We start from the raw sequence: 16,949 nt of genomic DNA, 5'->3' as shown, positions 1-16,949 counted from the left end.
ATTTATCTTTACTTTGAAATGTCTCTTTCGCTGTAGTAAGAGAATGCATCTGATGAGAACCTTTACGTTTTTACATCAATCGTTTTAATAATTCTATAATTATAATACCTTTATATAAATACTCCTCAAAAGTGAAATTGCAACACCAAGAAATAATGCACGTAGCGTTATTCAAATTTCAGGAGCGATAGTAGTGAGATGGATATGCAAATGATTAGAAAAACAGACTAATAAAATCATTATTAAGTAATTTATTCAATACCTAATGTGGCCACCTCGGGGAGCTATACAGGCCTCAATCCGGCGAGGCATGCTATCAATGACTCCATTGATGGTTGCCTGAGGTAACCTTTGCCAAGCCACATCCACTGCTGTGCGCAGATCATCGATGGTTTGCGCCATTGGTCCTATGTTCATGCCACGTCCAATGAGACCACATAGGTGTTCTATGGGATTCAGATCTGGAGAGGCTGCCGGCCAGGGAAGGGTGTCAAATCCAGTCAGGCTGTTAAGAGTTCGCCGTGCGACATGCGGCCCGGCATTGCTTGCTGGAATATCGCGTTGGGTGCGCCCTGCAACAAGGGCAGAACAACGGGATACACAACTTGTGTGACGTAGCGGTCCGCTGTCAAACTGCCGTGAATGTGTACTAGGGGCGTGCTGCGATCAAACATTATGCCACCCCAAACCATGATGCCCGGTGTAGGACCGTTGTGACGCTCGGCGCAATGGGCGGGTTCGTAGCGTTCTCCGGGTCGCCGCCATACCCGTCGACGGCCGTCATTTCTCCACAGACAGAAACGAGATTCATCCGTGAACAATACCCGATGCCATTGGATGGTCCAGGTACGATGACGATGACACCATGCCAGGCGTCTAGCCCTGTGTAAAGCGGTCTACGGTACCCCTGTTGCTGGCACCCGTGCACGTAACTGTACTTCATGCGATCTGTTGCGTATGGTTTGGGTGGACACAGATCCACCTGCTTCTGAAGGCAACCGGCTTCGGATGGCACGTGCCGTGGAGAAAGAGTCTCGAATAGTCAACTGGCGAATACGCCGGTCTGTGCGCTCTGACGTGCACCTGTGCGCACCGCTTCCTCTTCGGCGTGCAGGTAGACCTTCCTGAATCCATCGTGTAACACAACGTTGGATGGTACTCACGTTGTGCCCAACACGAGTTGCTATTGCGCGAAGCGACAAACCAAGTTCATGGAGTTCGATAATGCTGCCACGTTCCCCGGTCGTTAACTGATGGTATTGAGCTCGACGACGTCTCAGAGGCATTTTCTACTCTTTTTCGAAAGTCGCAAATGCTACGCAAAACCTCAGATGCCGTTTATGAGAAGGGAAAGTTGCTGGCCTTTATAGCCCGAATATGCGTACCACGTGATCAGATGCGTGCGCAAATTTAATCATTTGCATATCCATCTCACTACTATCGCTCCTGAAATTTGCATGACGCTACGTGCATTATTTCTTGGTGTTGCAAAATCACTTTTGAGGAGTAGAATAGATAACTGTGCACGATATTTTTTTGTCTCCCTCAAAAGAAAATAAATCCTAGCTATGGCTGATGTGAAAGATAAGAAATCAAATAAAAAAATATTTCATATTGATCGCAAAGTTGTTCAATGCAAGATAATTTTACTTAAAATTACTAAACATGCTTCTTAAAATTTCTTTTTAATCCCGTATGTATTTTTATCTTTAAAAACAGAAGACGTTGGTGAAGAGGATGAGAGTAAGTATGAATGATTTATAATTGATTAATTATAAATTTAATCATAAAATGCAGCGCAAAAAGTATTCAAAATTATTTGCGATATAGGTTTAGTTGAATAATATTTTTTTTATCTTTCAGCACTAATAGCTTTTGATGAACATGGAGAGAGTAAGTATGAATAATTTATAACATGATTATTCGTGCATAATTATTTATGCATGAACTGAATCAAACAAAATTTTTTATATAAATTTCGCGTTACTGAATTTAAAATTTACATTATTCGTATAATTTAGGAATAGAAGCTTTTGATGAGCATGGAAAACGTAAGTATAAATAATTGCTTTAAACCACCAACTGCGTACAGTTGTGCAAGAGTACGGTTGTGTACATTGCGGAATATAAAATGTTTTGAAATTTAAATATTGTGTTTTAGTTTTTATTGATACTCTTTTATATGTTTTTATTATCTAGGAATAGAAATCCTTTACAATATAGGGAAGAGTGAGTATAACTGACTTATCACATATTGAGCTTAGTTATTTAATGAATGAAATGCATTACATAAAATATTTTACATAAATTGTTTTTTTTTTGTAATAATAATACTTTTTACGTTATTTAGTGATAGAAACCTATGACAAAGATGGAAATAGTAAGTTTGAATAATTTATTTCAATCTTATTCAAGTAAAATTAAATTTATGGACCTCTATTAAACGAAGTTGGTAAAACCCTGATAAAAAGTTAGTTATATGGAAAATTTGTTAGATAGAAAATCACCATTTGAATTACTTAAACAATACAGATCAGAAATAAATACTGATACACTTGATGGTATCACCTTGATAGGAATTATGTTAATTGTAGTTAAAATTAGAAAACTCATATTTAAAGTTAAATTTTAATTATAGAAATATTCTTGGTTACATTATTACAATACATTAATACAAAGGGGTAAGAATCTAGGAATCACTCACCAGGGTGCGTCATCACAAAAAACAGGTCACCTCTCCTCAGCTATGCAAACCTTCTACTGATTCCTAAATGGGTGCAACCCCTACAGCAAGACTACAGCAGCTGATAAGACTCGTAAAAATCTAAATCAAATATTGAAGAACAATTTTGAATGATTTTAGAAGAGGAAAAATTAAAATTATGATTAGAGTCCCAACAATGTTGGGAAATAGATGAGCGTTTAAATTCTTGTTTTTTGACATAAGCTTCATGTTCCTTGACACGGCACTTTAAGGCACGCTTAGTTTGGCCAATATATGAAAGGCCGCATTGGCAATTAATTTGGTATATACCCCAGCTACTTTGACTGTCAATGGGCTGCTTGAGATTAGAAAATTTTATCTTATTAATGGGACTGAAAATAATATTAAAATCAAACTTCTTTAGGATATTAGCAACTTGCCGACTTATTTTAGGAAAATAGGGTAAAATGACTAAATTGTTAGAAAATTCTTTGGAAGGTTTATCGGCATGTGATTGTTTAGTTAAGTTTTTATGAATATTATCAATAATGTTAGGAGAATAACCTCTGTCATGAGCAATGGCTTTGATGTAATTTAATTCTGCATCAAGAAGATCATTGTTAGAACAAATATTTACCGCACGGTAGACAAAAGACCGAAAAGCTGCAAGTTTTTGGTTGGGAGGATTTGTAGTGAGGGGGAAGAGAAACAGCAAAAGGTTTACGAAAGACAGTAGTATGGAATGAATTATCATTCCGAGTCACAAGCACATCTAAGAAAGGAAGTTTTTGATCAGACTCTAATTCAAAGGTGAACTGAATGCAAGAATCAATGCTGTTCATAACATTAAGGATTTGATCTAAATTACAATTATTTTCCTCTAACAAAGCAAAACTGTCATCAACGTATCTTTTATAAAAGGGGAAAGTTAAGATTTTGAATAGTTTACTTTCAAAATAATGCATATAGATGTCACTAAGTATAGGGCTCAAAGGATTTCCCATGGCAAGACCATTGGTCATACGGTAAAATTTGTTATCAAACGCGAAAGTACTTTGTTGTAAACAAACACGGGTGAAGTTAGCATATTCAGTGACCTCATATTGGGAAAAATGATATTCCGAAAGTCTAAGTTTTAGGCATTCCAAAGCCCCCTCAACAGGAACATTAGTGAACAGTGATTTAGCATCAAATGAGGTCATCAAATAACCATTAGGTCTTAGATTTTTAATTTCTTTAACAAACTCAAGGGAATTTTTGGTAGTGAAAGAATTATTACCAAGGAGAGGGGAGAAGACAGAAACTAAAAATTTTGCGAGTTTGTAAGACGAGGTACCAATGTTGGAGACAATTGGTCTAAAAGGAGTGCCAACTTTATGTACCTTAGGTAAAGTATAAAATCTAGCGCAATGAGAAACAGAGGGAGTCAAAACAGCCTTAAGTCTATTGGGAATTAACATAGAGGATTTAATAGTTGATTTTATAACAATTAATTCTTTAGTGCTCGGATCTTTGGGAATTTCTTTATAAGGACAATCAAGAATAAGTTGTTTAGATTTTTCCAAATTGTCTGTTTTGTTAAGAAGGACAATTTGACCACCTTTGTCAGCTTTAGTAACGATTAAATTGGGATTGGACTTTATATCTTTAAGAATTACTTTAGAGGAAATGCTAAGGTTGGAGTTAGAAATTTTTGAGCTGAAGTCTACGGTATGGGCAATAAGGTGTCTGATAGAATCTTTTTGAGCATCATTAATTTTACTGAATTTAAAAGATCTTTCAATAGGAGCGATAAGTTTAGGAAATGAAGGTCGAGTTGAAGTAGCAAAATTATTGTTTTGTTTTAAAGCATTAATTTGAACGTCAGTAAGAGTGGTACTTGAGAGATTAACAACAGAATTTTGATTAACAACAGGCAAACTAATGTCAGGTTTTTTATCATTCACTTTGATGAGTCTATTCAACTTTTTTATTCAGGTTTGAACTATGCTTTGAAGAGATCTTGGTTGCCCTATTCCAAGACGATTTTTCTATTGCGTCAAAATTTGAATTTAGGTTAGGCACACTGATGTGTAAATGGTACAATTCTCGCTCAATACTGGATAGTTTATTCCTGGTTTCATTAATGACGGCTCTAAGGAGAGCAAACTTAGTCTTGTGAAGAATGCAATTAATTTTCTTGGAAAAAGGAAGGTTAGTCTTAATTGTAATGAAATTAGGAGTAATTTTTAGGCGTTTACAATCAAGTAAAAAATGCAAATGATTAAGATACCTAAACTTCTTTAACCTTAGACTGTGAAATCTGTTGAATTGAGACATGATCAAACAAGTAGTCAATACTGATGGGAACAGAAATAACAAATATGAAAGAAATGGAATAGAAAACAAAAATAAGGCTTACCCAATAAGATCCGTTAAAGTCTATCATAAATACACATAAGGGCGACCTTTGTGCTGAAATACAAAGTAAGGTAAAACAACGTTTAAGAGCACAAAAAATATATGAAATACAGACAACTGTTTCGGATGCTCAAAGGGCAACCTTCATCAGTGCAACAGAAAGAAATAAGAGAACAGGGTAAATTACTTTACCTTACTTTATTTTACCTTACTTTAATACCTACTTTAATACAGATCAGGTTTTAAATTCATAAACACTCAACATAATTAAAATAACAATTGAAACACTTTTAGCTTGTAAATTATTATCTACAATTGAATTGTTTAAAATTAGTTTAGCATTTTATCATATGAAGGTTTCGTGATTTCTTCGTCATTTCCGTCTTCATCTTCTCGTCTTCTTAACAATTTATTACTGAATTGTTTTTATTTTTCACGCTGTTCAAAATATCCGATTCAGTTCATGTTACTGTGGTTGCTGCTTAAAAATCAATAGAAAGAAAATCATAAATCAGTACATCATCATTATTTTTGTGGTACTCTTTTAGCTGTATCCATCTGTTTTTAGAGATTTTCTGAATGAATATCATCCTGGTACTCCACATTTTCCATATTCTCCACGCAGACTAAGAATCCAGCTTCAGCTATTATGATTTTCAGCTATATTGTGAAGCTTTGATTTTTTGCTATTATGAGATTTCTATTATGATTTTTCGTAAATTGAGTTTTGCATGGATTACTGTATGAAATGCAAACGAAAAAGGAAAGGGATTTTACCGCATTCTCTAAAATTAAATGACTGCGACAATCAATTCAAGGTCATTTCCCTGGTAAAATGTGCTAACAAGTTTGAAATGCTCCGAAATGTTTTGGGAAAAAGGAAAAGTGGATCTTAAAGAAATGTTCGAGAAAATTCACTTAGCTATTTGGAAGTTATTTTACCATGAAATTTCCAAAATGTTCTTGGCTCCTCGAAAAAAAAATAGCAAAATAGAGAAATTCACGAAATGGAAGTTCGTTAAATAGTAGTCAGACTATATTTAAAAAAATTTTAAAAAAATAGCACCTAAAATATTTGTTTATATTTCAAATGCTTTACCTTTCAGGAATAGATATTTTCGATGAAAGTGGAAACAGTGAGTAGGAATTTTTTTTTTTTTTTTTGTGATTATCATTTTAGCTGATTTTTATCATTTTAGCTGATTTCTGTATCAAATTCGTTAGATGAAATACGTGAAAACCAATAGGAGTTTTTATTAATTAATTTCATACGTTTTATGTTTTTAGTTATACATGCTTTTAAGAAAGAAGATGAGAGTAAGTATGAGTGATTTATAACAGATTAATTGTAAATTTATAGGGTAAACTAACCAGTGAAGGAGCACTTAAGCTTAGCTTGTCCTTAGAAAAATCCTAAAAATTTCAAAATGTGTAATTTTAGATAAATGACGGTGTCATCATATTTTTTATTAAATGCAAATTGCGAAAATGTTTTCAGATAACTTACATAATATTGTTTAAAGCTTTTGGTGGTTCAAATAATAAGTAATAAGATAATCAACTGAAGGGACAGCTCTTACCAGGGAATAAACACTAAATTTTCCAGTGAATGAACACTTAATTTTGAGAATGTTTGAAGCTAGTTAGGAATCCATAGGCCGCACAAATGCCTAAAAACAAGATTTCTTTGTAATTATAAAAGATAACCACAGTTAACGTGGAAAATTTTACTTTTTTTTTCAGTCGTGGAATGGAAAGTAAAATATGGTTGAATAAAGAATTTAAAAATTTTTTTTTTCCTTTTTTTTCTCACAGTTTTATAGTCTGTTCGAAATTATGAATGTTTTTTGTTGTCTAATCCGATGATGTTTTTATTATTATTATAATATCTCTTTTTTGTTTTCTCTTTTCCTCCATATTTCTGAAGCTTTTTTATCGTTTTAAGCAAATTTTTTCTCTTCGTCATACTTTCTGCTTTACCTTTTTTTTTCCAGCTCTTTCAATCTCTTTAAATTTTCGCTCTTTTTCTGAAGTTAAAACAACAACGTCTTTTTATCCTAAGAATTCTATATTTTACGGTTTTTAGTTTATAATTTTTGATAAAAAAAAATTAATTTTAAATTAAATTATATAAAATTATGTGTTTATGTATACTTCTTGCATATTCTAATGTTTGAAGTAATATGATTCAGAAAAGTATGGAATAAAAATTCGATACTTATGTATTAACGCCACCGCAGCTACAGATTTGGCGGTTTTTAAGGGCTGCCAATCAACACCAAAAATTTTTGCGACAAATCCTAAAACTCTTCATTTAAAATCAAAACACTTCAAACAACTTATTTAAAATTCACACAATTTAAACACTTCAAACAACTTATTTAGAATTCACACAATTTAAACACTTCAAATTCAAAACATCTTATTTAAAATCCAAGTAGTCAATCGGATTACGGTGAAAAATGGGCCGATATAGAGTTTAACATTCAAAGCAATCTCTATTTTCTTTCACCTGATGCTATCGCCATAGGAGCTCTGGTAAATAAGATTCCAAATGAAATAGCATTTCCAAAGCGTACGTTTATCAAGATAAAGTTTCATGTCATGGGAATTGGTACATTTTCGTTGCTTTTGTAAAATATTTCGCTCCTGAAAAAATAAAATTGCATGTTGTTCTGTTTTTTGGAAAAACTCAAAGACGCATTTTCGAAGCACTAAATAATGGCGTCAAAAATCAGCAAACAACAAGGTAACAGGAAATCCAAAAGTTAACTGTGTGCGAACAACAGGATTGCTCTATATTGCCGCATTAGAGCAACTTCTGCTTCGGTGGCGTTAGTACGTAGTACCAAAAATTCAACAAGTATTCAGCTATTTTGCGTTTAAGTTACATACTGAATTTCATATCGAGATCTCGCAATTATAAAATTTTATTGTGTGGTATGTCATCTTAAAGTAATGAAGGGATAATCTGTGTATATATTACTTGAAAATAAAGTTTTCACATGAAGAACATTTACAAATTCTCTGGATTTATAAAGCAGGAAAGAGTTATAATTTATAAAATAAAAAATTTTACTTGTAAATAATTTTTTTTCGTATTTGATGATAATTTTCTATAGAATGGTTTTCTACGTACGATTATGAATTTAAAAAAAAAACAAGAACGTTTTTTATTTAAGTGTGAGAAATTGTTTTGGTTTTTTTTTTGTAAAAATTCTTTATTTTACGTTTTTTAGTTTCTTAATAATGATTTTTATTGAAACTTAAAAATTTTTTGATAAAAATTGTTGTCAAAAAACTTGTTTTACAGAATTAAGTTACATAAAATTATGAGGCTTATGTATACTTTTTGCTTATTTTAATGCTTGAAGTAATATGATTCTTAAAACCATAGAATGTAGAGTTTAAATAGGTCCTTCATGTTATGTCATTAAATTTAGTAAAACTATTTCTCAGGCATGAGGTTTTAACTGTAATAAGAAGATACATATTTTCTTCTGTTTACTTACAAATATTTTTCGATGTGTTTTGGATGTTCCATCTCTAAAAAAAAGAGATACCATTCTGTTTTCGCTTGCATAAGAAAGAATATCAAACATTTTTCCTTTTTAAACTTAATAAGCTACCATAAAGAAGGAAGGTTACAATGCTACACGCTACATTAAAGACGTCTCCAGAGTAACTGAATGACTGTTCATATAGAAATCGCAGGTATTCGTCTTATATAACAACGCCCACTGTAGTTCGTTACGATCGCCAATCGATTTTGCTGTACTGCCTTTTTTATTGCTAAAGTTACCATTATTTTTCCATCACTCTTACAATATGTTAACAGTATATTATACGATGTTTCTCGTTCATATGTTTTATGATTATGGAATAGATATTGATGTAAATAGAGATGTTGGCCACACAGATGAAGGTGAAACTCAAGCGAGTAAGTATGAACAGATTATTTGCACAGATTTTTTTATTCAAAAAGAATGCAGATTATAGATATTGCAAAATATTTAATATAATTTTTGTTAAATTTATTGACTATATCTAATGCATTTTATTTTTACATATAAAAGCTGAAGGTGATATTGAAGGAGGTAAATATGCATGTTTCTTGTATATCAATTGAATTGATTTTGTGCTTATAAGTTAACAATATATTTCACGATGTTTCTCGTTTATATATTCTATTACTTAGGAAGAGAGCTTGCTACAGATTTAGATGTTAGTCACACAGATGAAGGGGAAACCAAAACAAGTGAGTGGGAATAGATTAACATAGACTTTCTATTATATTTATATGCAATGAACACTTTATATAAAATATGTATTATAAATTAAGTTAAACTTACCGACTATATCTCAAATATTTTGTTTTTACAAATAGCAGCTGAAGGTGATATTGAAGGAGGTAAGTATGCATGGTTTCTCTTACATCAATTGATATAATATCGTGCTTATGCGTTAAAAATACAGGGTGTTTATAAAGTCCCGGACCCATTTTGATGTTTAATAACTCATAAAATAATAAGGATAGATTAAAATTAATAACATAAATGGTTAGATGGACTCAAAAAGTTTCATGACCCTTGTCAATAAACTTCCACGTGCACCCCCTTCGTCGCACGGAGAATATCAAGTCGATAGTCAATTTCACCTCAAGTAGCGGCAAGCATGTCGGCATCCACAGAGGCTATTGCGGTTGTAATTCTGACCTTTAGGTGATCAATGTTCGACACGATCCTCCTGTAAATATTGTCCTTTATAAATCCCCCCAAAAAAAAACAGTCCAGTGGCGTTATTTTAGGTGATCTGAGTGGCCAAGGAATTGATCCTCCTCGCCCAATCCATCCTCCTGGAAAATGATCATTCAAAGAACTACGAACGATGATACCCCAATGAAGTGGGGCACCATCTTGTTGCAAAAAGAGATGTGGCTGAAGCTCTTCTAGTTGTGGAAATAGGAAGTTTTCCAACATGTCTAAGTATACGACTGATGAGACTGTCTTTTCTGTAAAAAAGAAAGGCCCAATGACTCGGTCGTGCATTAATCCACACCACACATTAACCTTTGGGAAATCCTTTTGTCTCTCACGGTATTCATGGGAGTTTTCAGATCCCCATATGCTCACATTATGGCGATTAACAATGCCAGAAACACCCATTTTGGTGTTTAATAACTCATAACGCTTGCCGCTACCGGGCGTGAAATTGACTATCGACTTGATATTCTCCGTGCGACGAAGGGGGCACACGTTTAAGTTCATTGACAAGGGTCATGAAACTTTTTGAGTCTATCTAACCATTTATGTTATTAATTTTAATCTATCTTTATTATTTTATGAGTTATTAAACATCAAAAAGGGTCCGGGTCTTTATAAACACCCTGTATATTTTGCGATGTTTCTCGTTTATATATTGTATGATTTAGGAAGGGAGCTTGGTACAAATTCAGATGTTGAACACACAGATGAAGGGGAAACTGAAACATGTGAGTGTGAATAGATTAACAAGGATTTTTTATTATATTTATATGCGATGAATACTTTATGCAAAATATGTAATATAAATTAAGCTAAACTTACAGACTTTATCTGATGTGTTTTGTTTTTACAAATAGCAGTTGAAGGTGATATTGAAGGAGGTAAATATGCATGGTTTCTCTCACATCAATTGAATTGATTTTGTGCGTATACGTTAACAATATATTTTGCGATGTTTCTCGTTTATCTATTCTATGATTTAGGAAGGGAGCTTGGTACAAATTCAGATGTTAAGCACAGTGATGAAGGGGAAACTAAAACAAGTGAGTGAGAATAGATTAACATGGATTTTTTTTATATGCAATGAATACTTTATACAAAATATGTAATATAAATTGAGTTTAACTTACAGACTTTATCTAATGTATTTTGTTTTTACAAATAGCAGCTGAAGGTGATAGTGATGGAGGTAAGTATGCTTGATTTCTCTCACATCAATTTAATTGATATCGGGTTTTATGTTAACAAGACATTTTATTTCGTTTGTCGCTCACATTTTTAATTATTCTGGACTAGATCATGATATAAATATAGATGTTGCACACACAGATGAAGAGGAAATTGTAGCAAGTGAGTATGAACAGTTTATACATATTTTGTATTATTTTTGTATGCAATGAATACTTCATTCAAAATATTTAATATAAATTAAGTTAAGTTCATTAACTGTATGTTATAAGTCTATCTTGTAATATTTACAAATAGCAGATGTAAGTGGTAAGTTTGCATAATTTCTCTCTTATGAAATGATTTGATTTTCTGTCTAAGATATGTTAGGATAATTTAGTATGTTTGTCGTTCATTCATTTTATTATTTAGAAATCTATCTTCGTTTAAACATTAATGTTGTACGCATTGTTGAAGGTGATATTGTAGCAAGGAAGCATGAACAGTTTAACACAAATTTTTGTTATTTTTTATGCAGTGAATACAAAATGATTAATATAAATTGAGTTTATTCTTTTGACTATATCTTTTACTTCTCATTTTTTCAGCTGAAGATGACATTGAAAGAGGTAAGCATGCATGATTTCATTTATGATCAATTCAGTTGAATTTGGGCTTAAGATACGCTAACCAGATTTTAACATCATTCTCTAGTTGTTTTATTAAAAAAGCGCTTTTTATTACAGTATTTAGAGACTTTTTAAATTGGAATATAAATATAAATCCAGAATATTGATGTACGTAAGACCTCCAAATAAATATAATCAAGTGAAAATTTCTCAAGATTAACACAGACCAGAAAATTATCCCGACAAAGAGAGTTGTTTTTAAATTTAATATTTATTTAACGACTGGTTATTACGATTATTCTTGAAACTATTTTCTCTTTTCCAGTTATTGCTAAATACTATATAATTTTAAAAAAGGTGTACGACGGGTACAATGTCATCAAATTTTACGGTACATGTTTTTCGTAAAAACTTATGTATTGTCTCCATTGAAATCTATTTTACAGTGCACAAAATAAAAAACGGACCACCCTGAATAACTATTGATCCAATGATCGGATCTTCACGTTTTAAGACGCGATCTTAAAGGTACGAGGGAGTGACCTCAAATATTCTAATTAATTACAATCCAAAATTTTTTCGACCATTATTAAGTAAATAAAAAAAATAACAAATATTTACTGAAATTTATTTTTTGCATGGAATTATCTCTGAACAAATGAACTTCATAATTGTTTGCAAAAATTCTTCAATTCGCTTAGAGTTCTCGAGATATAGTGAAATATGCAAAAAGTGAAATTAACATTAAGTGAAATTAACTTTAAGGGGTCCAGACTTTGGAGTGCTCTCCTGACCCAACTATTGGGACCATATTTCCAAGATTGCGGCTACCCCCTATATTTTTAGGTTCAGAAATCCGTATAAGGCGAAACAAAAGGTATGCTTATTCAGAGAAAGTACTTTTTTGTGTCTAATTTCGTTACTTAAAATATCATCTGCATTTATTAATTAGCATATTTGAGATCACCTCCTTGGACCATTAAGATTGAGTCCTAGAACTTGAAGATCCGATCATTAGATCCAAAGTTATTCCGGGTTGACCGTTTATTTTTGGTACTGTACATAAACTAAGTTACTAGTTAAACAGTCTTGAGATTTTCGAGGTTTATCTTCAGTTATCTTATGTACCTAATTTTTAAAAAAAATTGAATTTGTAGTTTTAAATGTTTTGTATAAGGATGAATCTCAAATACATATAATTTATGTTATTTTATTTTAGGGCTAGGCAGTAAAGAAGGAAGTGAGTATTTCTTAATATATATATATATATTTATATTTATTATTATTATTATTAAAGAAAGTTGAACAGTGGAATTTTTATCAAATTTAGATCAATTTGTTTTTCCAAATCGTAACATTTTATCCTGAAAATTGTAGTCCTAAATAAATATTTAAAAAACGGAGCGAAATGCCTTTTTTTCATAGAAGCATTGTTTCATGATAAAGTTTCCAACGTATCATAAAACATTGTTTTAAATACAATGTCATACTTCGAATTCAGAAGATATACATAGAATTCATAGGATCTTTTTAACAATTCCTTAGTCATTGATTAAACAATGCTAACTAGTGAATTAGATTTAACAATGTCTTTTGCAACTATCATGCTTTGGCTTGCAGCAATGTGTTTTAATATTTCTAATAAAGCTTATTACTATGCAATTTTAAAATTGTTTATCTTTTGAAGTAAGGAAACAGTGACATATTTAGTTTTTTAAAAATTACTTTCAAAAAGGAGTGTTTACTACGTCAAAAATAAAATTTATTATGTGGTAAAAGAAACTAAATTTAGATTAAACCTTCAAATTTTTATATAAATAACCCATGCTCTATTTAATAGCTAATAAATAATGGTAGGGTTAAATAACTCTAGCTTTAAACCTAGCACTTTGCTGTAGAGTTGTCAAATTTTCTGAAAAGGGAGGTAGAAGAAAATTGTTTGCTTTAGTAAAAAAATATAAAATAATTACCTGATAACAATATATAACAACAATATATAAAATAATTACCTGACGTGAAACCGATTAGAATACCGAGCAGAAACTGGAAATATTCCAAACAGCATTTAAAACTTCATAAGAAAATACCCGCAAGAGAAATAGTCAGGAAACTTCGTTGTATCGTTAGGTGTAGAAATTTTTATATTATTATAGCGCATAGGTTCCCAAAGTGGTCCAGGTGGACCCCCAGGGGTCCATAGGAGACCACACGGGGGTCCACGTAGACATGAAGGGAAAACAGGGGTTCACAAGTTGTAAGTGGGGGTCCACGAAAAATTTTCTGGTTTTCATAATAAAGAACAAAAATTTTGACTTGGATTTACCTATCTATGTAGGCAGGTAGCATTATTCACTAGGTAGGTACTCAAAAATATTCGAGACTCAGTTCAAACACAGAATTGAATCGAACAATAGATAACAGTACAAGTGTACACCACATGTCGCGACTTGCAAGTGCCGCCCGTGCGCCCGCTCGCATTTAAATACCCTGCATGATGACTTCAAAAATAGATTTGAAGATATTCAGACGATGGAAATACCACCATGGTTCATGGAGCTACTTGAGCTCAGCAACAACGAGGAACTGAAGGTGAAATTTAAAAAGGGTTATCAGAAATTTTGGCTGCACGCAGAAATCAACGAAAAGTATCCTGGGCTGTGGGAAATTGAATATGAATCGTGCGGTTGGATTTTAAAATCGCGTGAATATGAATCGCGATTTTGGATTATAAAATCATNCTCGTATATATATAACAGGAAAACTGGAAATATTCCAAAAAGCATTTAAAACTTCATAATAAAATACCCGCAAAAGATTTGCACCGATATTGTGCAAAAACAAATTACAGACCTTTTTACGTTCAAAAGAAATCCAAACATAAAATAAAAACAACTTTAAATTCCATATGATGTTTCTTATACTTTAGTTGTCAGGGTAACTAGAACAATTAAGTTGAAAATTAACATGTAATTCAATTGATTATTTTGTTATGTCGGTAGAGCCATTTAGATAACTAAAGTTTATTACAGCAGATTAAATTTAGATGTCAAAAAATTCAGAAATGGTTAAAATCAAAGCAACTAATTAAATATGCAGGGTGATCCGAAATTGCCACCCTTAATATATATTTCAGGAATCCTTGTCTAAAATGAAGACAAACACTCTTCAGATTATGCGTCGTAAAGTGATTTTTCATGGGGGGGGGGGGGGGGAACGCTACCATAAACTAACAAATTACTGTTGAGGGTCGTATCAGACATCAAAAACTGTTTACTCGTATAGTTGTAAGAGAAAACTGCGGGAAGTTTAAAAAGAGTTATAAGAAATGTTTCAATCAAACAGGTTTTAATATTTTATTATAGATTTGTTAAAGATTTCCCTTCCAAATATTTCTCAAATTTCGATTATTTTTTCTACAATAAAATATTTATTTGAGTTCCCAATAGGCATGTTTTCTTTTATCTTCATAATTAACAATGAGTCCAAAAATATGGACTAAGTGGATTAAGTTACGAAATTCAGATGTTCTTAGCTCTAGTTCCACTGAACGTTACCGAATAAAAATTCAAATATACATAGAACAGATCATAAGATTGCTCTCTCTTTAAATACGATAATTGGAAATTTCGCCAATATTTAAAGTTGTATCCTCTAATCGTAGGGTACTACTGAATTCATATGTATATTAAGAATAAATGCAACCGTATACATACAATTTAACGATAAGGCATGCACATAGAAAGCGCACGTGTGTGCAATTATGAATTAGGTTAAATCATTTTTGGGCTATCATCTTTTTTACTAGCTTTATAGCGCCACCTGATGGCAAAATTCTGAACGACTTTCTAGACTGAAACCTCGGTTGCATGATAGATTTGAAGTTTCGATGGAATCCATTTAGAAGAACCAAAGTTAAGAGCCTCTCATTACTCTGTTTTATTTTAAGCACATTGAATTTAGGGCGGTGATTGCGAAGCAACAAGTACAGTGCGTAAAAAAACTAACTACACTGAATAACTTTTGGTCTAATGATTGAATTTTGAAGTACTAGAACTCAATCTTAATGGTTCGTGGGGCTGACCCTAAATATTTGAGTGAGTATAGACGTTATTTTAAGTTACGAAATCAGACAAAAAAACATACTTTCTCTTAATAGACATACCTTCTTTCAATTTGGATTTCTGATACTCAAAATATAGGGGGTAGCCGCAACCTGGAATATATAGTCCCAATAGTTTTGTCAGGAGAGCGATCGAAAATTTGAACACTTTACTGCTCATTTTACTAATTGGGTTTTTTGTTATATCTCGAGAAATTTTTGAGTGAATCTAAAAAGTATTGCATACAATTGTAAAATTTATTTATTCATCGATAATTCCATGCAAAAAATAATCTTTAATAATTAGTTAGTATTTTATTTAATAATAGTCAGAAAACTTTTGAATCGCAAGATATACAAGTTTTTACAATATTTTAACGTATGTTATTTTATATGGCAAAAGACAAAATTTGAACTAATCAATCGAATAGTTTCTGAGAAATCGAATTTTAAATTGTTGTTCTTTGAATGATTTTGGGGGTCAGAAATTCAAATCCGTCAGCAACAAAAAAAGTGTGTTACAAACAAATACAAAACAAATGTTTATGTATCTGATTTCGTAGCTTAAATATCGACTGCATTAACTAATTAGTATATTTGTGATCATCCTCTCGAACCATTGGGATTGAGTCCAAATACATGAAGATCTTATCATTAAATCAAGAGATTTTCTGGTTTTTTCCGCTTTGTACTTATTTATTGAATACGCAGTGAGCTGGAGAAAAAAAAGAGCGGAACACTTCGAATAACTTTTGATCTAATTTTCACGCATTAAGATGTAATTTCACGAACTCAATGGTTCAAATGCCTAACTTCTAATTTGCTTGTTAGTTCGTGCAGACGATATTTGTAGTTACGAAGTTTCAAAAAAATACGTACTTAATCTGAATAAACTTATTTTTATTTGAGGAATTCAGAATCTTGACCTCAAAATATGAAAGGTTAGTCACAATCTGAAAAATACGATTCCAAACAGTTACAAAACAAAGTCGTATATTTTAGATGAGATTTGTCATAGACTATTGGTCCGATTTCGCACAAACTTCGTATTTTACCATTGAAATGAAATTTTTTTTAACTATGTAAAATTTGTATACCTTAAATTTTTAGCGACTATCACAAATAAAAATTCAAAGGAAAACTATAAATGATTATTAATTAATATTTTCATGGAATTAACTTCAGTT

General features: G+C 31.9%; 2 protein-coding genes across 2 annotated transcripts in view; both read left to right on the top strand.

The window, feature by feature from the left end:
* LOC107437630 (sodium/potassium/calcium exchanger 1-like) overlaps positions 1–11,070 on the top strand; it is a 39,183-nt gene extending 28,113 nt beyond the window's left edge. The window contains exons 38-51 of the mRNA XM_071185406.1: positions 1,864–1,893; positions 2,022–2,051; positions 2,200–2,229; positions 2,351–2,380; positions 6,211–6,240; positions 6,392–6,421; positions 8,991–9,044; positions 9,181–9,201; positions 9,303–9,362; positions 9,492–9,515; positions 10,536–10,595; positions 10,725–10,748; positions 10,851–10,910; positions 11,033–11,070. Of these exons, the coding sequence (XP_071041507.1) occupies positions 1,864–1,893; positions 2,022–2,051; positions 2,200–2,229; positions 2,351–2,380; positions 6,211–6,240; positions 6,392–6,421; positions 8,991–9,044; positions 9,181–9,201; positions 9,303–9,362; positions 9,492–9,515; positions 10,536–10,595; positions 10,725–10,748; positions 10,851–10,910; positions 11,033–11,070 (521 nt within the window). The remainder of the gene's footprint in view (positions 1–1,863; positions 1,894–2,021; positions 2,052–2,199; positions 2,230–2,350; positions 2,381–6,210; positions 6,241–6,391; positions 6,422–8,990; positions 9,045–9,180; positions 9,202–9,302; positions 9,363–9,491; positions 9,516–10,535; positions 10,596–10,724; positions 10,749–10,850; positions 10,911–11,032) is intronic.
* Positions 11,071–11,090: 20 nt separating this feature from the next.
* Positions 11,091–16,949, top strand: part of LOC107437637 (uncharacterized) — a 43,268-nt gene continuing 37,409 nt past the window's right edge. Inside the window, exons 1-3 of the mRNA XM_071185405.1 lie at positions 11,091–11,217; positions 11,643–11,663; positions 12,883–12,903. Of these exons, the coding sequence (XP_071041506.1) occupies positions 11,106–11,217; positions 11,643–11,663; positions 12,883–12,903 (154 nt within the window). The 5' untranslated portion in view covers positions 11,091–11,105. The remainder of the gene's footprint in view (positions 11,218–11,642; positions 11,664–12,882; positions 12,904–16,949) is intronic.

This window comes from Parasteatoda tepidariorum, chromosome 9 (assembly GCF_043381705.1).
Source record: "Parasteatoda tepidariorum isolate YZ-2023 chromosome 9, CAS_Ptep_4.0, whole genome shotgun sequence".
In the NCBI taxonomy this organism is placed as follows: domain Eukaryota; kingdom Metazoa; phylum Arthropoda; class Arachnida; order Araneae; family Theridiidae; genus Parasteatoda; species Parasteatoda tepidariorum.
This window is presented reverse-complemented; position numbering and strand designations above follow the sequence as displayed.